The sequence below is a fragment of the Carex rostrata genome, chromosome 22 (assembly GCF_964058835.1).
Source record: "Carex rostrata chromosome 22, lpCarRost1.2, whole genome shotgun sequence".
NCBI classification, from domain to species: Eukaryota; Viridiplantae; Streptophyta; class Magnoliopsida; order Poales; family Cyperaceae; genus Carex; species Carex rostrata.
In genome coordinates, this window is record NC_135939.1 from 2,161,907 (window position 1) to 2,189,784 (window position 27,878).

The 27,878-nt window shown below is 34.9% G+C and overlaps 2 protein-coding genes and 1 pseudogene across 2 annotated transcripts; 1 reads left to right on the forward strand and 2 right to left on the reverse strand.

Moving 5' to 3' along the window:
* The first annotated feature begins 56 nt into the window (after nt 1–56).
* On the forward strand, nt 57–22,182 carry LOC144573734 (ABC transporter G family member 44-like; annotated as a pseudogene).
* LOC144574239 (monooxygenase 2-like) lies at nt 5,541–9,545 on the reverse strand. Its single transcript, XM_078324157.1, has 6 exons — nt 9,352–9,545; nt 8,590–8,736; nt 7,797–7,868; nt 7,177–7,342; nt 6,462–6,690; nt 5,541–6,168 (listed from the first exon to the last, which is right to left on the reverse strand). The coding sequence occupies exons 1-6, from the start codon at nt 9,423–9,425 to the stop codon at nt 5,663–5,665; spliced, it is 1,194 nt and encodes a 397-aa protein (XP_078180283.1). The 5' UTR covers nt 9,426–9,545; the 3' UTR covers nt 5,541–5,662.
* Nucleotides 22,183–22,792: 610 nt separating the features above from the next.
* LOC144574031 (monooxygenase 2-like) lies at nt 22,793–26,837 on the reverse strand. Its single transcript, XM_078323851.1, has 6 exons — nt 26,612–26,837; nt 25,850–25,996; nt 25,062–25,133; nt 24,427–24,592; nt 23,710–23,938; nt 22,793–23,420 (listed from the first exon to the last, which is right to left on the reverse strand). The coding sequence occupies exons 1-6, from the start codon at nt 26,683–26,685 to the stop codon at nt 22,915–22,917; spliced, it is 1,194 nt and encodes a 397-aa protein (XP_078179977.1). The 5' UTR covers nt 26,686–26,837; the 3' UTR covers nt 22,793–22,914.
* Between the last annotated feature and the right edge of the window lie 1,041 nt (nt 26,838–27,878).

A 27,878-nucleotide genomic window follows, 5' to 3' on the forward strand; every position in this document is an offset into this window, starting at 1 on the left:
GTACTGTACTTGAGTTCACAAATGGATTCAATCATTTCCTTCAGGCTGCCGAGCCTATGCCAGAACAGCTCTTCAATCTTCCAACGAGCTGGCAGTGCATCAATGGATCGACCCGTGAAGATGACGAGGAGTCGCTCAAGTGGATCGACTGGAGAAGATTCCCACATACAACTGCATGAAGAAGGGGTTATTCCTTGATGGAGGTGTCGGGAAAGAGATCAACATAGACAATCTCGGGATCACTGAGAAGCGCTAGCTCATCGAGCGGCTGGTGCGCGTTGCCGAGGAGGATAATGAACGATTCTTGCTCAAGTTGAAACAGAGGATCGACCGGTGAGTGCAAACCATGAAAATGTGGGTTAAATAAGCATGTATATGGAACTAACAACTTACTAGTCGCTGCTCACAAAGTGTTGGATAAAATGTTCCTTAGGCTGCTGATGATCTGTCTTTGAAATGTTCTTCACATTTTTAAAATTCATCATATTATTTGTGGAGGTAAAATGATTGGATTATTGGAAATATTATTTTTTTCAGGGTTGGGCTCGATTTTCTAACAATCGAAATTCGTTATGAGAATTTAAATATTGAAGCATTAGCCAATGTTGGTAGCAGGGGATTGCCAACATTTATCAATGCTACAATTAATTCTCTTGAGGTAATTTTATACTTGGGTCCAGCAACTTTTACTAATTGTTCATATTATTATACAGTGGATATAATGGCATGCATCTTTTCTTATTTTAGTCTATGGTGAATGCTCTGCACATACTGCCGAACAAGAAAATGCCTCTTAATATTCTTCATGATATCAGTGGAGTTGTCAAGCCTAAGAGGTACTAAAATATTCCCACCCCAGAGGGGATGTTTTGCATATATAAATTATTAAACTATTGGGAAGTTATTTTTTCTCCTCACTTGTTTGAACAAATTAAGGATTATTTTATCTGTTCATATAAAGGCTTACTTTTGTGTAAAAGTATATTTTCACTGTGTAATAACATATACACATGGTACATTTTAAATTTTGTGGATATGTTGGTCACTTTATGAATTATAAATTTTAAAAATTCAGGATGACATTGTTACTGGGACCACCCGGCTCAGGAAAAACATCACTGCTTTTGGCCTTGGCCGGAAAGCTAGACTCTGAACTAAAAGTACTCTTTTAGCTCTTCAATTCTTTTAATTATTGTCTTTTTAATCAACTTCGTAGTCAACCATAAATTAATTAATTTCTTTGCCAATTAAACAGGTTACTGGAAAGGTTACATACAATGGACATGGCATTTATGAGTTTGTGCCACAGAGAACAGCAGCTTATGTAAGCCAACATGACTTGCACATTGCTGAGATGACAGTTCGAAAAACCCTAGCCTTCTCTGCCAGGGTCCAGGGTGTTGGTACTAGATATGGTATAAAATTTTACAATTTTCAGACAACTAGATCTAGTTTTTGTCAATATGATGTATGATAAGTACTAAATAATATGTATTTGAAAATGGATGTAGATATGTTAACTCAGCTTTCTAGGAGAGAAAGATTCAAATATCAAGCCTGATCCTGACCTTGATGTGTATATGAAGGTAATATATTAGATATCTTACTATAATACTAAAAAGTATTAAGATGCTCAATTGCTTACCAATTTATTAAAAAAAAAAAGTAGCTCAATTTTCTTTAATCCCATTTTTTTCTTAATTGGTACTTCATGAAGTTTTCTTTATTATTGCAAAAAATCCAGGCAGTGTCGACAAGAGGCCAAGAAACGAGCATCATTACTGACTATGTGCTCAAGGTACAAATCACATCCATCTTCTTGATAAAAATTTCAGAAAGTACCTCTTTTTCTCTGTTTTCTTTTCTTGATATTTCCCTGAATTTTGCAGATTTTGGGTTTGGATATACGTGCCGATACCACTGTAGGGGATGAGATGCTCAGAGGTATTTCTGGAGGGCAACGAAAGCGTGTCACAAGAGGTACGCTAAAATATTACTCGTATTTACACTCACCAGTACGCAAGAGGCATAACTGAGAAAGGGAGGGGGTGAAAACGAAAAGATGAGAATTAAAATGAAGTTGTTGAGAAACCCTACACAACAGGCCATACCGGTACGTCCCAGTACGTGAATTTCCAGAGGCTTTCAAGTCATTCCATGTTGGTGAGAGGCTCAGAGCAGAGTTATCTGTACCATTCAACAAGTCAACGAGCCACCCTGCCGCACTAACCACCTCAAAGTACGGTATAAGCAAGATAGAGCTGCTAAAGGCATGCCTCGAGAGAATTTCTCCTCATGAAACGCAACTCTTTTTGTGTACATTTTCATAGCATTTCAGGTACACAATTTTAAGTTTTTAACTACTCAATGTATGAAAGAAACACAGTATAAATTTGTATATGAAATCAACTTTTTTTATTGTGCTTACATAGATAAAAAAATCAATGCAGTTAATGTTGACAGCCCGTATGCACCATAAAACTACAAATGATGGCACTGTTTACTTGTGGTAGTTGGATTTGCAGTTCTCTTCGCTTTCGTCTTTGGTGTATCCATCAAAGTGCTCAACTTCCAAAGAAGATAGATAATTTTTTGATGACAAAAATAGGTTCAATTTGTAAATCAGAAGTATACAAAAGGTTTTCCCCACGTTTGGTTGTGGGCTAAAGCTAAGGAGGTATAAATTGGTTATTCCAACTTAGGCTAGTTTAAATTATTCATGTTTGATTGAGGTCTAAAGTTAAATCATAGTTTAAATTATTTCTTGTTTGGTTAGAGTTGGTGGAGGACTAAAGTTTTGAAAGCCTAAATTGATTAATTATTTATAATAAGATACTAATTATATAATATTAATATATTAATAATAACTGTAATATATTATATATTATTCTAAAATTTATTTAATATATTAATAATATAAAATATTAATTATAAATTAATAATAATTATTAATAATAAAATACTAATTATATAATTATTAATTAATAATAATTATTAATAAAAAGATACTAATTATATAATCTTATTAAAATAATTATCTAATATATTAACAATATAAAATATTAATTATATAATTATATATTAATAATAATTATTAATAATAAGATACTAATTATATAATATTAATATATCAATAACAACTATACTATATTATAATATTATTATAATAATAATTTACTATATTAACAATATTAATTATTAATTATATAATTATAAATTAATAATAATTATTAATAATAAGATACTAATTATATAATATTAATATATTAATAACAACTATAATATATTGTAATATTATTATAATAATTATTTAATATATTAAAAATATAACATATTAAATATATAATTGCTTAACAATAATTATGAATAAGAAAATATTAATTATATAATATTAATATATTATAATATTATTATAATAATTATTTAATATATTAACAATATAACATATTAATTATATAGTACTATATATCGTTAATAAGATACTAATTACACAATATTAATATATTGATAATAACTATAATATATTACAATATTATATAATAATTATTTAATATATTAACAATATAACATAATAATTATATAATTATTTATTAATAAAAGGATATTAATTATATAATATTATTATAATAATTATTTAATATATTAACAATATAAGATATTAATTATATAATTATATACTAATAATTATTATTAATAATAATATACTAATTATATACAAATAAAATATTATTATAATCATTCAAGTTAGGTCACGAGGTGGAATAAAAATTAAACCACCATGTGAGGTGATTTAATTTAGGCCGGCCTAAAGATTGGCTTATGCCACCTTAGTCCGGCTCAATTAAGGCACGTTTGGTGGAATAACGAGGCCTAAACTATTTATTTCATTCTTTAGGCCACAATCAAACATGGTGTTTGTGTCTATTCGTTTGATTTTTTTTCTTCTCTTTGGTAGTTCTTTGTATAGGATAAGATCACCACATATGGTGTTGTAAATATACGCCCGCTGCAATTTGTAAGATTCAAACTAATAATTCAATTCTTTGAAAATTTTTAATTATGTTGATAGTGAAGTTGATATTTTATAGACGTGTTATTTTCTATCTAATGATAACATTTTATGGATTGTTCTGAAAAGCTGCATGAACTGTGATATATTGCATGCCACAGAAAATTCTTAAGAAGAGCTGATTTGTTTTTAACAAGTCAACCCAGTAATTTTATAAAATATCCTCTACTTTGAAAATATGAATCCATAGCAAGGGTGGATTCGTAGTTTCCATATTATTGGGGCCTCGCTAAGTTTGTCACTTTGTTTGGTACTTTGGTGTATTTTCGAAAATCAAAAGGCTTCGATTTTAACTTTATATTGGTGAATATACGGCTACGGTTTTGGATCCGACAGTGAACTCACGGAAACACAGCTGAAACAATACTATGTTTAAGTGCCATGCATGAGACCGCCCTGACCTGAAAAGAACATCTCCAGCCATGCAAACAATTTTTCTAGCAACTTTCTTAGAACAGCGAAGAGATAGGAGATCGATATTTAAATAGGGTAGGTTGACACCGCAATTAGTGTGGTCATCTGTTTTTGGATTCGTGCATAAAACTCAGTCGGAGTTCTTTATTATCAAAATAAAGAAACTAGGCCAGATTGAACTGTCTGCAAGGTGAAGTGCGTGGTAGAGTCACTAATCCGACATCTCCCAACATGACCGAGGCAAATCTCCTACCCGACCAATGCTTTCTATGCCGGGTCAGGCTCAATCCAAACCAAAATTTACGATGTGCATACGAAGCTTGTCATACGAGTGAAATCATCTTAGCTGCATGCGCAAACAAACACCTTACGTGCATGACCTGGCTGCACGTGCAGGGTTTGTCACTTTGTCTGGCGGGAGCCAGGCCTTGGCGGTGGAAGAGTAGAGAGTGGAGGTGCCGTGACTGAAATGGTCAAAAGCATCACTGGGTTGTGGAAGGTATGCTTGGGGTTTCATTGCTCTCTGATACATCTAATCGAGCACCTTAAGTGCACGAGTGTAACTGTAACCCCTAGTCTTAGTGCTTGGAGGTGAACTCGTAAACTCATTCTATATTTCTTGAACACACTTGAACATTGTATAATTGTTTTTTTTTTTTTATAAATAAAAGTGGGGGAAGATATAGTATAATTGTTATTTTCAAATTTAAATTGGGCTCGGTTTTGCATGTGCACAAGTCGGGCATTGCCGCTTTAAATGCAGATACAGTATGTATACAATTCAATTGAGCAGAGGGGGTACGGTGGGAATCTAGCAATCATATTTCTCACCAAATCTATTAATCTAATCATTCCTGCTACGACGTGGCCTGGCAGCCCCACTAGATCTCTTGGTCAATCCAGTGGAGGCCTGAAAGAGTCCCGGAATTTTTTTTTAAAGATATGTAGGAAACTTGAAATGAAGTGTATTTCAAAAGAAAGTAACTATGGAGAAATCATATTCGTAGTGAATACAAAACTGATTATTAATATTCAAGAAAAAAATAATAAGAAATTGTTTGCCAGTCACATCTGAACTTATTCACTTATTCGTAGTGAATACAAAAGAATGAGAAAACAAACGGGAGAATTTCATACAATTTCTCAGTCCACAGAGAATCTCATAATGTGTTACTAATTTCAGAGTTTCCCACAATCATAGTCTGATACATTCAGCAGATCTCTAGCCATGATCCCGGCCAAAAGCTTCTCCCTCAAAAAGCTCACAAACCAGTTACTGCTTTGTTGTATGAACCCTGTGATATAAGATTTGGCAACCATATTTGCGCACCTCCACCTCCTATCTCTTGCAAATTTGTCCAAAGCTACCTCAACATTTCCATCATGAACAGCATCCGCCAAATACCTTGATAGAATAACTCCGTCTTCCAGAGATGTGCAACAGCCTTGGCCTAAATCGGGTGTCATTGGATGGAGCGCATCACCAATTACACATATATTTCTTTTGGTGATGTTTCCAAATAAGAGAGACATGGGGGACCGGTATCTCAAGGGACTTGACACCACCTCACTCATCTCACTTCTTTCTATCACTTCAATCATTTCCCGAGGCACTTTTGATGCTGTTAAAGTTTTTACGACAAATTCTCGCATCTTTTGTATGCTTTCATCTACCTTATCTGCCCCTGAAAAGTTCCAATGTTGCAATTGGCTTTTAATTTTTGCAGTTTAACATTTGATTTTTGATTTGTAGATTGGATAAAGAAATAGTCTTTACATTAGGATCCCTAGGATGACAACTTCAATGTATTACTTTTAGTAACTAATTAAGCACTCATCAACTGCTGGTTAAAAATATTTAACCTCAATAAAATAACTACTATTTACCCATTTAAGTGACTAATCATAGTGAGAACATTAACTTCCCTAGTATAGTAGTAAAAGCATGATTTTTAGGCAAAAGGGAGCAACAATATACCATTTTCAGAGGGGCCCCAAGTGAAAAACCAGTACATGTTTTTCTCAGAGCAGGGCAAGAAGCCAAAACGGAATCCTCCTCCATTTATGTTAAGAAAATCGTGTTTAAAACCATGACCACTTGGGTGCTCGGAAATGCCTCTAGTCGCGCAACGGCCTGATAATAAAGGCTTCTCTAGGCCTATATATTTTGCCACCACCGAGTTTATTCCATCACACCCTATTAATACCTGTATTTTAACGCCACTAGAATCTTAGTTATCTAAATCATATTTCTTCATGAGCATCTTAGACTGTTGAGTTAGCTTGCTCAGTTAATGGCAATGGACAGATTATATTGGAAGTGTCCTATTTTTTTCCATTTTGTTATTTCCTATGACAAATCTTTATTGGGCTCGATTTCTTATTTGCTTTTGTTGGAGTATACCAGATATGCTAGATGGAGTAGAACTAGGTGTTCTTAAGCTCTCTTAAACCTATCAGACTGACTTCAAACGATGAATCCAATTCGTTGAAACTGATCTACTTCATGAGTGTGGCGTTTACATGTCAAATTTATAATTTTTGAATAAATTTAGTATAAAATCAAGCTGTCAAAAAAATGATGAACAATGAACGTATTAAATTAACTTAATAAACCTTTTTTTTTTCTGTGGGCCGCTTGATTTTATGTTAAATTTATATTGAAATTTTAATTGTGTTACGATTGTATGCACCTTTGCTTTAATTATAGAGCCATCGGCCAAGTGCAGGAGCTTAAGATTTCCGTCTTCTTCAATTAGAACAATTTTAGATGAAAATCTGATGGTGTCCTTTGGTAGCTCTGTTGCTAAGGTTTCCAACATGAAGTCCCTCTTTACGCAACGAACTTCATGCATTCCTCTTGTTCAAAAGAAAGACATATTGAATCGTCAATTTTAAGATTCATAAATGGATGAACTAAAACAGTTCTTTTTAATATTTTGATATTCAAATATTCCCATTATTCCCTAATCTTTTCTAGAAAGCTTTTGGGTCATTTTTATCTCTCCAATAGTGAAATGGGTTTTCTGGCATTGGAAAAACAGGATTTTATATTTTATAGAAAACCAAAAACAGGTATTGTGCTTGTAAAATTCTCTCTTTCTTTCATAGTAAAAGTTGTGTCATGGCTTGGACCCTATCTCAATTTATTTTAAAAGAAAAACCATTTCCAACACGGGTATCATACAGGATTGGTATTTGGTGGAGAGATGGTTCAAAAATGTACAATAAGCTTCAATAAGAAACCACGAGTTTAGTTTCCTACTTTCAGTGTATATAAAATTTCTCATAAAGGTACTACTGTATTTCTTACATTTTTCCTTGAGCTTTGTCTAGATCCACTTTTGCAGAAATGTCTCCTGATGTTTCTGTCAAAAATGTAACGCTGCAAAAGTTGTATAAAAGAGGGCTCAGTCTTGAATAATTATCATGTATAGTTGTATACTTAGATTTTGAAGGAAAAACTACGACAAACATATTTATGGGAATAAAATTTGGGTGTTATTAAGATTACCAACCTATCGAATTGACTTCAAACGACAAATTCAAACGGTTAAAATTGTACTTCACGAGTGATTATTTGCATGTAAAATTTTAAATTTAATTTTGTATAAAGTCAAGCGGTCAAAAAAAGAAGGTTTATTAGTTAATTCTCATCATTGACTACTTAACTTTGTACTAAATTAGTTCGAAAATTTATAAATTTTGCATGTAAATGCATCATTGGTGAATTAGATCGGTTTTCAGGTTTAAATTCATCATTTGAAGTCCATGTGATAGGTTTTGAAGTTGAGTACACTTGAACTGGATGAGCTTAAGAACACCCTAGTTTTACTCGATAATGTAACCAAGGTTCCAGTATACCATTATTAACTTTTTTGCTGGTATCTTAATTACAGCATTTCAGTCCATTAAGGCATTAATAAATAAAGAAGAATTGCCGGGTCATCTGGTATAGAAACATATCAGTTAAGGTCTGAAACGGACCTAATTAAATTTTCTGAAACAAAACCAGCAGTAAACTGATGATCTGTTATGTATATATTATTTCCTCTACATCTAGTGCACAAAATTAGTGGCAAGTAAATAATTCATGCATCATTCACCTTTCCATCAAGAGATGATGATCCCTGACTTTGTCACCGACACCAAGAGCATCTAATGCACGCCATGCATTTGTCCAAATTGAGAATGCAAATCCCGTGGTACGCATTGTCGGTGATGACTCCAAAACCAAGCTCTTCACTCCTTTTCTACAGGAACAAAACCAGAAAATTGAGATTTAGAGAGCTAAATAAATTATTGTAGTATAATTTACTTTAGATAGGGAGTTGAAAAGTATCAACACTTATAAAAATTATAAAATATAGTGGACAAAGTTGTTATTTTTATAATTAATGGTTTGACTTAACCACCTCAGCTATAATCTAAATCCGTCTCTGCTTCCTGTATAATCATGCATGCAAAGATAAAAACAATGTAAATTTAAAACGGTAAGTGATTTGCATGGTACAAATATCTTCCAAATGTACCAAATCATTGGCCATGTTTCAACTTCCAAGTAACCTTAAATTGGTACAGAAGCAACATAGTATAGTACCAGTACTGGTCAGTATCTACAGGATCCAATTTTTAAGGATGAAGCCATTGGAAACTTAATATGGCTGAAATTGAAGGTGTATATGTATGTGGATTTTAAGAGGGGGTGTGAATCTTAAGGAAAGCACAAATCTTAACAAAAAATAGGTGGTCAGATTGTGTGTAGATCGGGTGCTACGCCGCACCTGATCTGAAAGCAAATAGAAGGTAAGGTCGATTCCACATAATTTCAAGTCTTGTCTGGTAGAGAGAGAGATAAATGAGCACACCTATGCAATCCAAGTGCAGTTGCCAGACCAGCAGAGCCAGCACCAACTATCACAATATCTTCTACCGTATCCATTCTTACTCGAAACACCTTTTCAGCAATTGAAAACAAGAATTATTGAGACAACAGGTGAGTTTAAAAGAGATATCTCTGTTGAGATTAAAAATGAGAATGAAAAGGAGATGAAAGATGGGTTTAGCACAGAGAAGGGTTTCCTTTATTTATATATGAGTGTATAACAGTGACTGAGAGTATATGTTGGATTGAATTACGTACGGCGTATGAGATCACTGCTGATGTAAGAAGCAAAAAAGATCATTGCTGATGCATCAGTGGGTTTGCATGTGGTCAACAAAAGACAAAGAAAGTCAAGGAAATGTCTATTATGTCATTATTAGAAGTGGGTCCCTGACGCAGACAGCGACTCCATACATATCTTGATAATGTGTAAGTACGGGATTGTTTTCCTCCGAAAAATGTAATTTCGCCACAACAACAAAAATGCCGATTCAATCCAACATTAATTACTTACCAACTTAATTATTTAAAATCCTAACTTTATCAGCAATTTTTATAAGTTCAAAATCTACCATTCACGCAGATTGAATTTTAGCACCAAATCTGCATGGAATCTATATTCTATTTTTCCTAATAAAGATTGTTGGAGTTTAATTTGTAGTTTATGAGTTGAGATTAAAATCTTATGTATCTAAGAAACAAGGATTGCAGGACCTACGTAGAAATCTGTGTTTAGAAAACGGCCGCTTAACCTGATGTTCGCGGTGATTAAATTATTACTAAGAGTCTGTTTTTTGTTTATATTGTCATCTAATTAGTCATTATTATTATTATTTTTCTCTATTTATACATTATATATGTACTTATTTTGTTCTGTTTTATCTAAGATTTTCTAAATGGCAATTTCATAAAATTTTATTAATTAACAATGAAATGAAATTAAAATAATTAAGTTTATTTGATAAGTTTAATGAATTAAATTAATCATTTTTAATAATTAAAAGTATATGTACATAACTTTAATGAAAATATAAAATTATTCGTAAAATTTGATTAACCGATCATATACTAATTAATATCTTGATAGTACTCTGTTCACCTGTTTGACAAACACATGCCCTTATATTTACAACACTGATAGAAATAAAGCTACTAAGAAAAAACTTCAAATATCAAACAATAACTTAATTAATCGTGGTCCCACCACGAAGGGGAATCTGTCCCTATTTGTTTTAAGAAAAAATAGATTGCAATGAATCCAGCGTCTATTAATATTGTCTCTATTTGTTTTTAGAAAAATGGATTATACGCAAATTGAATCTGCGTAACTCAATAGTTCTGTGCAAATTCAATCTACGTGGAATCGTGGATGCCTGACTTTCTACGTAGATCTGATCTGCATGGAGGATGGATTTTGAATTTTTAAAAAAGCGCTAATAAGATCAGAATTTTAAAAAATTAAGATGGTAATAAAAAAATTGGGACATAAATAAAGACTCCGAGTAGGGATATTTTATTTAAAAAATTTTAAAATTATTTTTCCAGATAGAAAAAAAATATATATTTTCACAAAATAGATTGAACCATACCAAAACGATTTGAGTTAGTGCAAGTTTCTGAGGAACCATACCAAAACAATTTGAGTTAGTGCAAGTTTATGAGACCCCACCATTCTATTATTTTTTAAAACGAAAAGGCAAAAACCAAACCCCCAAGAAATATGTGCTATTTCCTGAAGGACAGTTCAAATGAATTAAAGTTATTATCCTCTTTTATCAACAGGTGAGATGATCGTGGGACCCACAACAGCGTTATTTATGGATGAAATCTCACCGAATTTTTTATTAATAGAAATAAAATAAAATAAATATTTAAAAAGAACATTACTTTAATTTTTTTTGCCAAAACTAGGTAGATCGGGTTGTAACAACCCGTCCCACCGGACGGATCCAAATGCCCCGTCCCGGTTAATCATCTTACCCCTTAACCCTATCACGGAAAAAAAAAAAAAAAATTCTGGACGGGTTTACTGGTCCCGTCCCAACCCGGAAAAAAAAAAAAAAAAACTCTGGACGGGTTTACTGGTCCCATCCCAACTCGGAAAAAAAAAAAAAAAAAACCTGGACGGGTTCTCTTAACCCGTCCCCCACTCTCTTTTTTACTTCTTCCTTCTTCCGCAGCGGCTTCTGGCTTGGCTTCTGCTTCTCTTCGCTCCGCTCCTTGCACAGCAGATCGGCGCATGGGACGGATTAACGCAACCCGTCCGGATTTTTTTAAAATTTTCCACCGCACCATCTCTGTCATCTCAAACCATCTCTGTCATTGATTATTTCAGGTTTGTTTTAAATATAATCAAATTAAATTAGTATAAAAATGTGTTAATTTCTAATTTGATTTGTTATCAGACTATTGATTATAGTAATTAGTATAGAAATGCATTTTAAAAGAATTAATTAGGAGTGTTCAAACGGTTCGGTTTTGGATCAAACCGAATTAGTTCGGTTATTTCGGTTTATTGGATCGGTTCGGTTATTTCAGTTTATTAGATCAATTCGGTTGGTTTTTCAAAATCGAATTATAACTTGGGTTCGGTTCGGTTTGAAAAAAATTTAAAACCAAAATTAAATCGAACAAACTGAGCAAACCGAAATAAAACTTTGGTTCGGTTTGGTTGCAATGCTAATTCGGGTCGGTTCGGTTCTATTTTTAAAACTGAATGATAACTTTGGTTTGCCAAGTTCGGTTCGGTTTCAAGAATATTATGCTTGCAGAAGGTCATTAATTTTTATTAGTGGTTAGTAATTTTAGTAATTTATTTAATAATATTCTTAATTTTTATTAGTGGTTTGCCAAGTTCGGTTTGGTTCGGTTCGGTTCTATTCTTAATTTAGTAATTTATTTAATAATATTAGTGGTTAGTAAATTTAGATTGTTATTAATTTTTTTTTAAATATCATGCATGCATGCAGAATGTCAAGCAGTCGTGATCAGGGTGGCCCTTCACATGCTGCAGCTGCACATGATGATTTTGGTTTTGAATCGGCATGGTCAGCAAATAATTTTAGCAAATTATTATGGATGCCACATGACCAACATAAGGTCTCACGAATCCATGATGATGTAAGTTACTCCATGAATCATATAATTTTGTTTTTTTATAGAATGATATAACTATTTGAATTACAATATTTTACTTTAATTAAATTGTATAACATTGACAGGATTACAGAGATGTAGGAGTGGACCCTCGAGGTATCTGGACTGGGATTAAGTACAACGACCTTTGCAAACCATTCTTGCTTAAACTCGGTTTGTATCAGGTTTCTCAAATGGCTCACATAAAAATTGATCCAGCACTCCTCGCTGGTCTCGTGGAGCGATGGAGACCAGAGACCCACAGTTTTCATCTTCCCGTGGGAGAGATGACAATTACTCTGCAGGATGTTTCCTGTCTCTGGGTGCTGCCGATCGTAGGGTTACCGGTGACAGGTGCTTCAGACCGTACTTGGTCCATCTTAGTGGATCAACTTCTTGGAAATGGGACCGCAAGTGCGGTGCTTAAAAATAAAAAGAGATCGGGGCCAAACGACATGCAAGAGGTTCGAACGGCTTCTGGGTATGCTATAAGTTTGAAGGAGTTGCGTATTCGATTTGCTGCAATGCCAGATACGAACCCGGGTGAGCCGATAGAGGAGCAGATACGCCAGTACACCAGGGCGTATGTACTCGATTTGTTCGGGTCTATGTTTTTTGCTGATTCGTCGGGAGATTCGGTTCCGGGAATGTATTTGCAATTTCTATAAGATCTTGATTCCCCGGAACAGTACAACTGGGGTGGGGCTGTTCTGGCTTATCTCTACAGGAGCCTTTGTGTTGCGGTTCAGCGTAAGACAAAGCTTATGTTCGGGCCAAATGTGCTTCTACAACATTGGTGTTGGTCTCGTTTACCGACCGGCCGTCCTCGTCCCTTAAATGATTGGAGTCCAAATTGGGCCAATCCAAATGAGCAAGAGTGTCCAGCATTCGGAGATAAGTGGTGTTGTCTCCATGATTATCGCCAAGGTCACAATCAGAGTGGAGTTAGTTACTTCCGCAACGAACTGCAGAAGCTCGAAGATTACATGGTAAATTGGGAGCCCTACAACGCATTGTTAAATCAGATACCGTGTAAGCTGCCATCACGAGTTAATGACGAAAGGGGTGTATGGCTAGCTCGTGTGCCACTTGTGCACTTTTGGATAATTGAGCATTATTATCCAGATCGTGTGATGAGGCAATTTGGGTATGCACTGCCGCTCCCCGAGGATGAGGTACGCCGGTTACATAAATTTGTTCACAGTTCCAATGTGGGACTAGTAAATTGGTCTAATGTGCACCAAAATTACGTAAATGAGGCATCTAATCCAGGAGACCACTTGGTTATTCCAACCGGGTATTGGAGTCATTACGACATATTGCCATATCGAAGTTGGTTCCAGGAAAATGGCATGTTCAATATCTTCTTAGGAAAGAGGTGCATAGAGGGTCTTGATGATCCCATTCCAGAATACAGAGATGAGATTGGCGAAGTAGGGTACATTCCCGGTGCCCCGAAATCGACACGTGATGTAAGTTTTATAAATTATAAAAATTTATGAGATGTTATTATTCTTTCAATTTACTTATCACTTTTTTTTTATAGACATTACGAGGGATAAAGATAATATCAGCAGCTATGGGATTGACGAAATCGAGGGCACTCAAGAAAATAGGGAAATTTTTTCTGAAAGCAAGTTGTGGCCTTCTCAGAGACAACGGTATGGATGCTAAATTGCAAAGTATGTTGAGAGCGGCCGATCTTCCAGACAATATCGATGACATCTCAGACGGTGATAATCCAGAACACATCCCTGACTTGCCACAAGACATAAATCCCAACTATCATGAGAGATGGATAGAAACAAATGACGGATTAAATGAATATCTCAAAAGCTTTCAAACTGGACCTAGTCAGGTTGATCTGGTAAGTATAGGAATAAAATACTGTAATTAGTTGTCGATTATGTTTATTAAGATAGCAAATTATTAATTATAGGGAGCGGAGGATCATGGCACGTCCACACAAGGCAACACGGGATATGACCAGGCCTATCAGGTAATTATTTAATACTCCAAGAAATTATAAATAATCGTCGAGTTTGTTTATTACAATACTACATTATTTTTATAGAGAACGGATGACGTTGGGCAGTTCATGTCAGAGTTGTTAGACAGCTCGGTGTACCAGCAAGCCCCAGTTTATCACACAGGACCTAGTCAGGTCCATCAGGTAATAATTTCATCACTTATGATGTTCAATTTTAATTATTTTTGTAATGGTTTATTGAATACTAAAATAATTATTGTAGGAATCAGAGGTTCCTATCACGTTCGCACAAGACAACACAGGACCTAGTCAGGTCTATCAGGTAATTTTATCTCTCTTGAAATAATTATTAAATAATTGTTTATTATGTTTCTTACAAATTATAAAATACTTATTACAGGGAGTGAATGTGTTTGTCAATTGGGACCAGACATACGATCAGGCCTATCATCAGGATGCGCAATACACGGGTGACACAGGACCTAGTCCGGTATATCAGGTAGTAATTTCAAAATTTTAAGTTTTATTTAAATAGTAGTCGATCATGTGTACTAAATACTAAAATGATTGTTGTAGAATTCGGATCATATCAGGCTGGCCCCGCTAGATGTTACTAGTGCAGAAGACAACACAGGACCTAGTCCGGTCGTTACGCCACGTACACAAGCAGTGAATCACTTTTTCCCGTCGTACAATAATGTTTACGTCAGGCGTAGGAGAGTGGACCAACAGGAAGCTAGACCTGAACGAAGATACCCACGACGAGAGCACCGAGCACCAGACTTGTTCACTTTTGACTAGGTATTTAAATGGACTGTAATAAATGGACTGTTTGATAAATTGACTGTTACTTTAATTTAGTTTTTGTTATTTGTATGAATGATACTTAGCTTCATGAATGCTACTTGAGAATATTTGTTTTTATTTTTATGTTTCTTTAAATGCCAAAATAGTTTTTTTAATGCAAATAAGGATTATTATGATGTAAACATGGATATATTACTTACAACATAGAAAAAAATTCAATGCATAATACAAAATACAAACATAATCTTCAATGACAAACCAAATAACAAAAATAAACTACTTAAAAAGAGTCTTGAACGTACGACTTCATCTTCGACTGTAACCAGAAGATGTTCCTGATTTAAAAGCATTAATTAGAATACACAATTTTTGGATAAGGAAAAAAAAATTAATCAATATTAAAATATTAAGAAACCTGCTGTATATATGTCAGACACAGAATGTCTAGCTTGTTGTCCCTGATTCTTATTGAAGGAAGCCTCTAAACAAATAACACAACAACAAGGCCATTAATATATTATGTACATACATTTCAAATGTGAATGACACAAAAATAATGCAACCAACTTGCCGCACGTCTGTCGGACGTCGAACGTCTAGCTTGGTGTCCCACGGTCCTTCCTTGCATTTCGTCCATCGTCATGACTATACGAGCGTGTTTTCTTCTACCCTTCTTGATTTTGTTATGATCCGGAACAATAGTTAGACCGTCATAGAGAGGCCATTCACATTGGTTGGCATAGCCGTGAAATTGGCCACTCCAAGTTTCGGTAAGTGTCTTTGCGGAATACAAATGATTCACGAATATGTTGTGGTTGTATCTCCGTTCTCGACACACGGCAAGTACATGAGCACACGGTATACCGGTAAGCTGTGGTTTGAGACATGCACATTGTGCTATGTTTCCATTACTTATGATAACCTTATACCGGAAAGTTTCTTTTTTATAAGTAAAATTTTCATCTCGTTCTTTGTACACGACCCTCTCATCATTCACCTTGACCTCGTGTTCACCGTGCACACCGAGTGGCATGGAATTCATTTCCAGACACTTTTTGATTCTTTTAGCCAATAGCTTTTCAACTCGCTCTGACCAAAGTTGTTGACTAGCTAAGCGAGCCATTGCTTTCTCTTATCTATCCCTAAACCACGCAAGACACTTGTAATATGTGTCTTCCACCAGTGCAACAACTGGCAGTCTCTGGCTAAATTTGAATACATTATTCAACGATTCAGATCCGTTAGTAGTCATAATTCCCCAACGAGCGCCGTTGTCCATACATTGATACACCTTCCATGGTTTAGGGATCTCATTATGATTGGTATCTTGATATTTACCGACATTATTTAAGTACGCAACTGCATCTGGATTTTTCTTTCGTAATATTTCGAAGAACTCCTCAAACCTCCGTGGCTTCTTTTTGTTGCAAAGTATTTTAAATAGGTCACAAAGTTTTCTATTGTGTACTTTTTTCATCAAATTCTCGGCAATGTGTTGTGAGCACAATCTGTGAACGCACTCGCCTCCATCCTCGTACCAACCACCGTATCTATCGGTGAATACTTTCTTGATCCCCATGTGCCGATCAGAAACAACGCACATGAACTTATTACCAATTACCTCCAGACGCAGCCACCTCATGAACCATCCCCATGTCTGGAAACTCTCTTCCCCGACTAATGCAAAAGCCAGAGGAAGCAACTGGTTCTCAGCATCGTAACCGCACGCTATCAACAATCTCCCTTGATACCTACCAGAAAGGAAGCATGCATCAATACTAATGATTGGCCTGAGATGAGGCACTGCAGCAATGCACGGACCGTAAGCCCACGCAGCTGCCTTAAACAACCTTTCTGTTGGATCTCCTGTGGGTTCGTGCGCAACTTCGAATTTTGTTCTTGGATTGTCTTTTTTAATTGCTTCCAACAATGGAGTGAGAAGGTCGTAAGATTTTTCCCAACTACCGAATAGTTGTGCGATTGCCAGCTTTCGACCACGCCACAACTTGTTATATTTGGGTATGATTCCCTTGTATTTTTTACGAACTAGCCCTTTAACGCTTTTAATGGTTAAGGCAACATTTTCCCTAATATCTTCTCGTATAACATCGGCAACCATTTTTGCAGTTAATTGTGCATGATCGGTACGAGAAGCATCGGCATGGCATGTATGCGGTCCTGAAATTGTTCTAATTTCCCACTTAGATGAAAATAATCCAGACTTAGCATACAAACGCCACGCACACCTGGTGTCCTTGCAATTGACTACCATGCTAGTTCTATTGCTCCCCGTAATTTTTACTTCAATATTTTTTTTGATGTGATAACTATTTATTTTCAATTGCAGAGCCTCTTTTGAAGAGAATTCATTACCTACAGCGAGTGTATCATGAACATGTTTCGGCCTACTGAAGAAGTTGACATCTGCGGGTTGAAATGCTGAGGTGTCATTGAAGCTTGCCACAGGGTGACTTACACCACGGTCACTTATGGGAAAATGTTCGGCCTGAACGCGTGGTGTTTGGTGTGATTGTGTCGAGGTATCATCCCGGACATCCCCTTCTGAATCAGCTTCATAATCCCAGTCGGCATCATCCTCACATGAGTCAGCGTCCTCTTCATCATCACTTTGAGGCACATCATCAAAATCAGTATTAGGATCAGCTGCCTCCGGTGGATCGATCCATGGGCTATTCTGATTATTGTATTCTGTCTGAACAGACGGTGACGACTCGTTCAGATTGGGATAAGGATGCAGATAAAGGTCTCGTCTCGGTGTTTGTTGTGTCCGATAGGGTTCAAAGAAACTGGGATCCGCATAGTTACCACTATATTGGGTATGTCGAGGGTCTTGCCTCGGTGTTTGTTGTGTCTGATAGGGTTCGAAGAAACTGGGACCCGCATAGTTATCACTATAATGGGTCTGTCGAGGTTCTGGATTTGTTTCCGGCACCATACTATTAACGAATAACTGCGGTTGTATTTCACCGATGATTGGAACCAACTCAATGTATAAATCGAGAAAAGTATACTGGGTTTGGGCACGCATACTTTGGATATAAATACCTCTCCAACTCTGATCGCACACGATTTCAATTTTCTCATAATAACGTCGGGCTGTTGTACCAACATTAACCTGTGCATGTGCTTTTAGGTTGTACTCATTCTCAGAATATCCAAGTTGGCGATAAATTTCACCTTTCACATCATACCAACCGTATTCATCAGTCACACTCAATGAGAATCGAGGACTAATACTATACTCTATTCCTTTACGACCGTGTCGTATTTCACCACCAAAATAAATTCTCAGCATCAACATGATTAATTATTTTTATAAATTAACCTGCACAATAATGAATAAATTACATGTTATTATTATTACATTAATAAAAACTAATATTAATTAAATTATTTTACAAAAATTACTGAATGACATAGCAGAAAATAATAAAATCATTTAATTAAACAAATATAAAGTTCAATAATTACGTAAAAATAAATTAAATTTCATAACATTTTAGTGATACCTTACCAAATTTACCTATTGAAATATATTCATAACTAATATTAATTAAATAGAAATTACATATTATTAACCTACACAATAATGAATAAATTACATATTATTATTATTACATTAATAAAAACTAATATTAATTAAATTATTTTATAAAAATTACTGAATAATATAGCATAAAATATAATTAAAGAATTACCTGTTTGAAATTTAATTTCGCTATTAACAATAACAACTTCTTTCTGTCTGCTGCTATTTGAGTGATGTCTCCGTCTGAACCTTGCCTTCTGTTTGAGTAGAAATGAGAACTTTTCTCCCCGTCTGAACGCCTTACAGAAGAGTGGAAATGAGTTAAAAGCGTGCCGGGAGAGTATAAAACAAGCCGTCCGATTTTTTTTTTTTTTTTAAATTCGGGACCGGTTGTGTAGTCCCGTCCGTTTTTTTTTTTTTTAAATTCGGGACGGGTTGTGTAGTCCCGTCCGTTTTTTTTTTTTTAATTCGGGACGGTTTGTGTAGTCCTGTCCGTTTTTTTTTTTTTTTTTAAATCGGGACGGGTTTTGTAGTTCCGTCCGGCTTTTTTTTTTTTTTTTTAGCGAATTTAATTAGGAAGTTGGATAACAATGATTAACCGGGACGGGTTGTATAATCACGTCCGGTGGGACGGGTCCTCACAACCCGTTCTACTTAGTTTTGGAAAATATTCAAAAGTAATGTTCTTTTTAAATATTTATTTTATTTTATTTCTATTAATAAAAAATTCGGTGAAATCTCAACTGGTTTGGACAGCTCAACCACATTTCAAATAGTAAGGTCACTGAAGCAAATCGCTAGCATTCTGGGACAAACAACCGTAATTTCGCTACTACAGCTGGCACCTGAGACCTTCGACCTGTTCGATGACATCATCCTCCTGTCCGATAGCCATGTCGTGTACCATGGGACCCGTGAACATATCCTTGATTTTTTTGAAACCATGGGGTTTTAAGTAACCAGAAAGGAAAGGTGTTGCCGATTTCCTACAAGAGGTAAACTGAAAAAGGAATTTTGCAGATGTACTTGTTAAATAACCAGTTTATACCGGTTAAGACCATACCTTTTTCTTTGAGAAAACAGTTAATCCCGGCTCAAATTAAGAATGAAAAATGGTACAAGAAGGGACAAAGTAGAAATAAAAATATATTCAAAAAAACAAAAAAAAGTAAAGAGTAAAGCTAGGGTGTGACATGCTCACCAAGAAAGTTTGGTGAGCATAACTCTAAAAGTATATCGGATCGACGTCAAATGTCGAATCAAAACCGTTGAAATTCATGTATTTTATGAGTGATGCATATACATGCAAAATTTTGAGAGTTTCGAGTTTATTTACTACACGGTCAAGTGGTCAAAGAAATAATAAAAATTGAATATGTAAAATAACTTATAATAAAATGTTCGTTTCTTTGACCACTTGACCGTGTAGCAAATAAACTCGAAACTTCAAAATTTTGCATGTATATGCATCACTCATGAAGTACATGGATTTCAATGGTTTAAATTCGGCATTTGACGTCGATCCGATATATTTTTAGAATTATGCTCACCAAACTTTCTTGGTGAGCATGTCACACCCTAGCTTTACTCAAAAGTAAATATAGAATTCAAGGTGGTATAAGTAATGTACCAAAAGGGACCCAAAACTTTACCCATATTTTAGTACTTCATCCAAGATGCAGAAGCTAATTATATGAAATATTTAATGGCTTAGGTTACATCTCAGAAAGACCAGCGTCAGTATTGGCAGAGGCACAACAGGTCATACCGGTACGTCCCAGTACGTGAATTTCCAGAGGCTTTCAAGTCATTCCATGTTGGTGAGAGGCTCAGAGCAGAGTTATCTGTACCATTCGACAAGTCAACGAGCCACCCTGCCGCACTAACCACCTCAAAGTACGGTATAAGCAAGATAGAGCTGCTAAAGGCTGCCTCGAGAGAATTTCTCCTCATGAAACACAACTCTTTTTGTGTACATTTTCAGAGCATTTCAGGTACACAATTTTAAGTTTTTAACTAAATGTATGAAAGAAACACAGCATAAATTTGTATATGAAATCAACTTTTTTTATTGTGCTTACATAGATAAAAAAAATCAATGCAGTTAATGCTGACAACCCTAATAGCAATGACGCTGTTTTTCCGCACACGTATGCACCATAAAACTACAAATGATGGCACTGTTTACTTGGGGTAGTTGGATTTGCAGTTCTCTTCGCTTTCCTCTTTGGTGTATCCATCAAAGTGCTCAACTTCCAAAGAAGATAGATAATTTTTTCATGACAAAAATAGGTTCAATTTGTAAATCAGAAGTATACAAAAGGTTTTGTGTCTATTCGTTTGGTTTTTTTTCCTCTCTTTGGTAGTTCTTTGTATAGGATAAGATCACCACATATGGTGTTGTAAATATACGCCCGCTGCAATTTGTAAGATTCAAACTAATAATTCAATTCTTTGAAATTTTTTAATTATGTTGATAGTGAAGTCGATATTTTATAGACGTGTTATTTTCTATCTAATGATAACATTTTATGGATCATTCTGAAAAGCTGCATGCACTGTGATATATTGCATGCCACATAAAATCTTTAAGAAGAGCTGATTTGTTTTTAACAAGTCAACCCAGTAATTTTATAAAATATCCTCTACTTTGAAAATATGAATCCATAGCAAGGGTGGATTCGTAGTTTCCATATTATTGGGGCCTCGCTAAGTTTGTCACTTTGTTTGGTGTATTTTCGAAAATCAAAAGGCTTCGATTTTAACTTTATATTGGTGAATATACGGCTACGGTTTTGGATCCGACAGTGAACTCACGGAAACACAGCTGAAACAATACTATGTTTAAGTGCCATGCATGAGACCGCCCTGACCTGAAAAGCACATCTCCAGCCATGCAAACAAATTTTCTAGCAACTTTCTTAGAACAGCAAAGAGATAGGAGATCGATATTTAAATAGAGTAGGTTGACACCGCAATTAGTGTGGTCATCTGTTTTTGGATTCGTGCATAAAACTCAGTCGGAGTTCTTTATTATCAAAATAAAGAAACTAGGCCAGATTGAACTGTCTGCAAGGTGAAGTGCGTGGTAGAGTCACTAATCCGACATGTCCCAACATGACCGAGGCAAATCTCCTACCCGACCAATGCTTTCTATGCCGGGTCAGGCTCAATCCAAACCAAAATTTACGATGTGCATACGAAGTTTGTCATACGAGTGAAATCATCTTAGCTGCATGCGCAAACAAACACCTTACGTGCATGACCTGGCTGCACGTGCAGGGTTTGTCACTTTATCTGGTGGGAGCCAGGCCTTGGCGGTGGAAGAGTAGAGAGTGGAGGTGCCGTGACTGAAATGGTCAAAAGCATCACTGGGTTGTGGAAGGTATGCTTGGGGTTTCATTGCTCTCTGATACATCTAATCGAGCACCTTAAGTGCACGAGTGTAACTGTAACCCCTAGTCTTAGTGCTTGGAGGTGAACTCGTAAACTCATTCTATATTTCTTGAACACACTTGAACATTGTATAATTGTTTTTTTTTTTTTATAAATAAAAGTGGGGGAAGATATAGTATAATTGTTATTTTCAAATTTAAATTGGGCTCGGTTTTGCATGTGCACAAGTCGGGCATTGCCGCTTTAAATGCAGATACAGTATGTATACAATTCAATTGAGCAGAGGGGGTACGGTGGGAATCTAGCAATCATATTTCTCACCAAATCTATTAATCTAATCATTCCTGCTACGACGTGGCCTGGCAGCCCCACTAGATCTCTTGGTCAATCCAGTGGAGGCCTCAAAGAGTCCCGGAATTTTTTTTAAAGATATGTAGGAAACTTGAAATGAAGTGTATTTCAAAAGAAAGTAACTATGGAGAAATCATATTCGTAGTGAATACAAAACTGATTATTAATATTCAAGAAAAAAATAATAAGAAATTGTTTGCCAGTCACATCTGAACTTATTCACTTATTCGTAGTGAATACAAAAGAATGAGAAAACAAACGGGAGAATTTCATACAATTTCTCAGTCCACAGAGAATCTCATAACGTGTTACTAATTTCAGAGTTTCCCACAATCATAGTCTGATACATTCAGCAGATCTCTAGCCATGATCCCGGCCAAAAGCTTCTCCCTCAAAAAGCTCACAAACCAGTTACTGCTTTGTTGTATGAACCCTGTGATATAAGATTTGGCAACCATATTTGCGCACCTCCACCTCCTATCTCTTGCAAATTTGTCCAAAGCTACCTCAACATTTCCATCATGAACAGCATCCGCCAAATACCTTGATAGAATAACTCCGTCTTCCAGAGATGTGCAACAGCCTTGGCCTAAATCGGGTGTCATTGGATGGAGCGCATCACCAATTACACATATATTTCTTTTGGTGATGTTTCCAAATAAGAGAGAGATGGGGGACCGGTATCTCAAGGGACTTGACACCACCTCACTCATCTCACTGCTTTCTATCACTTCAATCATTCCTCGAGGCACTTTTGATGCTGTTAAAGTTTTTACGACGAATTCTCGCATCTTTTGTATGCTTTCATCTACCTTATCTGCCCCTGAAAAGTTCCAATGTTGCAATTGGCTTTTAATTTTTGCAGTTTTACATTTGATTTTTGATTTTTAGATAAAGAAATAGTCTTTACATTAGGATCCCTAGGATGACAACCTTCAATGTATTACTTTTAGTAACTAATTAAGCACTCATCAACCGCTGGTTAAAAATATTTAACCTCAATAAAATAACTACTATTTACCCATTTAAGTGACTAATCATAGTGAGAACATTAACTTCCCTAGTATAGTAGTAAAAGCATGATTTTTAGGCAAAAGGGAGCAACAATATACCATTTTCAGAGGGGCACCAAGTGAAAAACCAGTACATGTTTTTCTCAGAGCAGGGCAAGAAGCCAAAACGGAATCCTCCTCCATTTATGTTAAGAAAATCGTGTTTAAAACCATGACCACTTGGGTGCTCGGAAATGCCTCTAGTCGCGCAACGGCCTGATAATAAAGGCTTCTCTAGGCCTAGATATTTTGCCACCACCGAGTTTATTCCATCACACCCTATTAATACCTGTATTTTAACGCCACTAGAATCTTAGTTATCTAAATCATATTCCTTCATGAGCATCTTAGACTGTTGAGTTAGCTTGCTCAGTTAATGGCAATGGACAGATTATATTGGAAGTGTCCTATTTTTTTCCATTTTGTTATTTCCTATGACAAATCTTTATTGGGCTCGATTTCTTATTTGCTTTTGTTGGAGTATACCAGATATGCTAGATGGAGTAGAACTAGGTGTTCTTAAGCTCTCTTAAACCTATCAGACTGACTCCAAACGATGAATCCAATTCGTTGAAACTGATCTACTTCATGAGTGTGGCGTTTACATGTCAAATTTATAATTTTTGAATAAATTTAGTATAAAATCAAGCTGTCAAAAAAATGATGAACAATGAACGTATTAAATTAACTTAATAAACCTTTTTTTTTTTTCTTTGTGCCGCTTGACTTTATGTTAAATTTATATTGAAATTTTAATTGTGTTACGATTGTATGCACCTTTGCTTTAATTATAGAGCCATCGGCCAAGTGCAGGAGCTTAAGATTTCCATCTTCTTCAATTAGCACAATTTTAGATGAAAATCTGATGGTGTCCTTTGGTAGCTCTGTTGCTAAGGTTTCCAACATGAAATCCCTCTTTACGCAACGAACTTCATGCATTCCTCTTGTTCAAAAGAAAGACATATTGAATCGTCAATTTTAAGATTCATAAATGGATGAACTAAAACAGTTTTTAAATATTTTGATATTCAAATATTCCCATTATTCCCTAATCTTTTCTAGAAAGCTTTTGGGTCATTTTTATCTCTCCAATAGTGAAATGGGTTTTCTGGCATTGGAAAAACAGGATTTTATATTTAATAGAAAACCAAAAACAGGTATTGTGCTTGTAAAATTTATATTTTTGTAAAATTCTCTCTTTCTTTCATAGTAAAAGTTGTGTCATGGCTTGGACCCTATCTCAATTTATTTTAAAAGAAAAACCATTTCCAACACGGGTATCATACAGGATTGGTATTTGGTGGAGAGATGGTTCAAAAATGTACAATAAGCTTCAATAAGAAACCACGAGTTTAGTTTCCTACTTTCAGTGTATATAAAATTTCTCATAAAGGTACTACTGTATTTCTTACATTTTTCCTTGAGCTTTGTCTAGATCCACTTTTGCAGAAATGTCTCCTGATGTTTCTGTCAAAAATGTAACGCTGCAAAAGTTGTATAAAAGAGGCTCAGTCTTGAATAATTATCATGTATAGTTGTATTCTTAGATTTTGAAGGAAAAACTACAACAAACATATTTATGGGAATAAAATTTGGGTGTTATTAAGATCACCAACCTATCGAATTGACTTCAAACAACAAATTCAAACTGTTAAAATTGTACTTCACGAATGATTATTTGCATGTAAAATTTTAAATTTAATTTTGTATAAAATCAAGCGGTCAAAAAAAGAAGGTTTATTAGTTAATTCTCATCATTTTTTGACTACTTAACTTTGTACTAAATTAGTTCGAAAATTTATAAATTTTGCATGTAAATGCATCGTTGGTGAATTAGATCGGTTTTCAGGTTTAAATTCATCATTTGAAGTCCATGTGATAGGTTTTGGAGTTGAGTACACTTGTACTGGATGAGCTTAAGAACACCCTAGTTTTACTCGATAATGTAACCAAGGTTCCAGTAAACCATTATTAACTTTTTTGCTGGTATCTTAATTACAGCATTTCAGTCCATTAATAAATAAAGAAGAATTGCCGGGTCATCTGGTATAGAAACATATCAGTTAAGGTCTGAAACGGACCTAATTAAATTTTCTGAAACAAAACCAGCAGTAAACTGATGATCTGTTATGTATATATTATTTCCTCTACATCTAGTGCACAAAATTAGTGGCAAGTAAATAATTCATGCATCATTCACCTTTCCAGCAAGAGATGATGATCCCTGACTTTGTCACCGACACCAAGAGCATCTAATGCACGCCATGCATTTGTCCAAATTGAGAATGCAAATCCCGTGGTACGCATTGTCGGTGATGACTCCAAAACCAAGCTCTTCACTCCTTTTCTACAGGAACAAAACCAGAAAATTGAGATTTAGAGAGCTAAATAAATTATTGTAGTATAATTTACTTTAGACAGGGAGTTGAAAAGTATCAACACTAATAAAAATTATAAAATATAGTGGACAAAGTTGTTATTTTTATAATTAATGGTTTGACTTAACCACCTCAGCTATAATCTAAATCCGTCTCTGCTTCCTGTATAATCATGCATGCAAAGATAAAAACAATGTAAATTTAAAACGGTAAGTGATTTGCATGGTACAAATATCTTCCAAATGTACCAAATCATTGGCCATGTTTCAACTTCCAAGTAACCTTAAATTGGTACAGAAGCAACATAGTATAGTACCAGTACTGGTCAGTATCTACAGGATCCAATTTTTAAGGATGAAGCCATTGGAAACTTAATATGGCTGAAATTGAAGGTGTATATGTATGTGGATTTTAAGAGGGGGTGTGAATCTTAAGGAAAGCACAAATCTTGACAAAAAATAGGTGGTCAGATTGTGTGTAGATCGGGTGCTACGCCGCACCTGATCTGAAAGCAAATAGAAGGTAAGGTCGATTCCACATAATTTCAAGTCTTGTCTGGTAGAGAGAGAGATAAATGAGCACACCTATGCAATCCAAGTGCAGTTGCCAGACCAGCAAAGCCAGCACCAACTATCACAATATCTTCTACCGTATCCATTCTTACTCGAAACACCTTTTCAGCAATTGAAAACAAGAATTATTGAGACAACAGGTGAGTTTAAAAGAGATATCTCTGTTAAGATTAAAAATGAGAATGAAAAGGAGATGAAAGATGGGTTTAGAAGAGAGAAGGGTTTCTTTTATTTATATATGAGTGTATAACAGTGACTGAGAGTATATGTTGGATTGAATTACGGCGTATGAGATCACTGCTGATGTAAGAAGAAAAAAAGATAATTGCTGATGCATCAGTGGGCTTGCATGTGGTCAACAAAAGACAAAGAAAGTCATGGAAATGTCTATTATGTCATTATTAGAAGTGGGTCCCTGACGCATACAGCGACTCCATACATATATGATATCTTGATAATGTGCAAGTACGGGATTGTTTTCGTCCAAAAAATGTAATTTCGCAACAACAACAAAAATGCCGAATCTTAAAAAAAAAAAAATATTAGTTACCAACTTAATTATTTAAAATCCTAACTTTATCAGCAATTTTTATAAGTTCAAAATCTACCATTCACGCAGATTGAATTTTCGCACCAAATCTGCATGGAATCTATATTTCTATTTTTCTAATAAAGATTGTTGGAGTTTAATTTGTAGTTTATGAGTTGAGATTAAAATCTTATGTATCTAAGAAACAAGGATTGCAGGACCTACGTAGGAATCAGTGTTTAGAAAACGGCCGCTTAACCTAAATTATTACTAAGAGTCTATTTTTTGTTTATATTGTCAACTAATTAGTCATTTTTATTATTATTTTTCTGTATTTATATATTATATGTACTTATTTTGTTGTGTTTATCTAAGATTTTCTAAATGGCAATTTCATAAAATTTTATTAATTAACAATGAAATTAAATTAAAATAATTAAGTTTATTTGATAAGTTTAATGAATTAAATTAATTATTTTTAATAATTAAAAGTATATGTACATAATTTTAATGAAAATGTAAAATTATTCGTAAAATTTAATTAACTTATCATATACTAATTAATATCTTGACAGTACTCTGTTCACCTGTTTGACGAACACATACCCTTATTTATAAATAAAGCTATTAAGAAAAAACTTCAAATATCAAACAATAACTTAATTAATCGTGGCCCACCACGAAGGGGAATCTGTCCCTATTTGTTTTAAGAAGAAATAGATTGCAATGAATCCAGCGTCTATTAATATT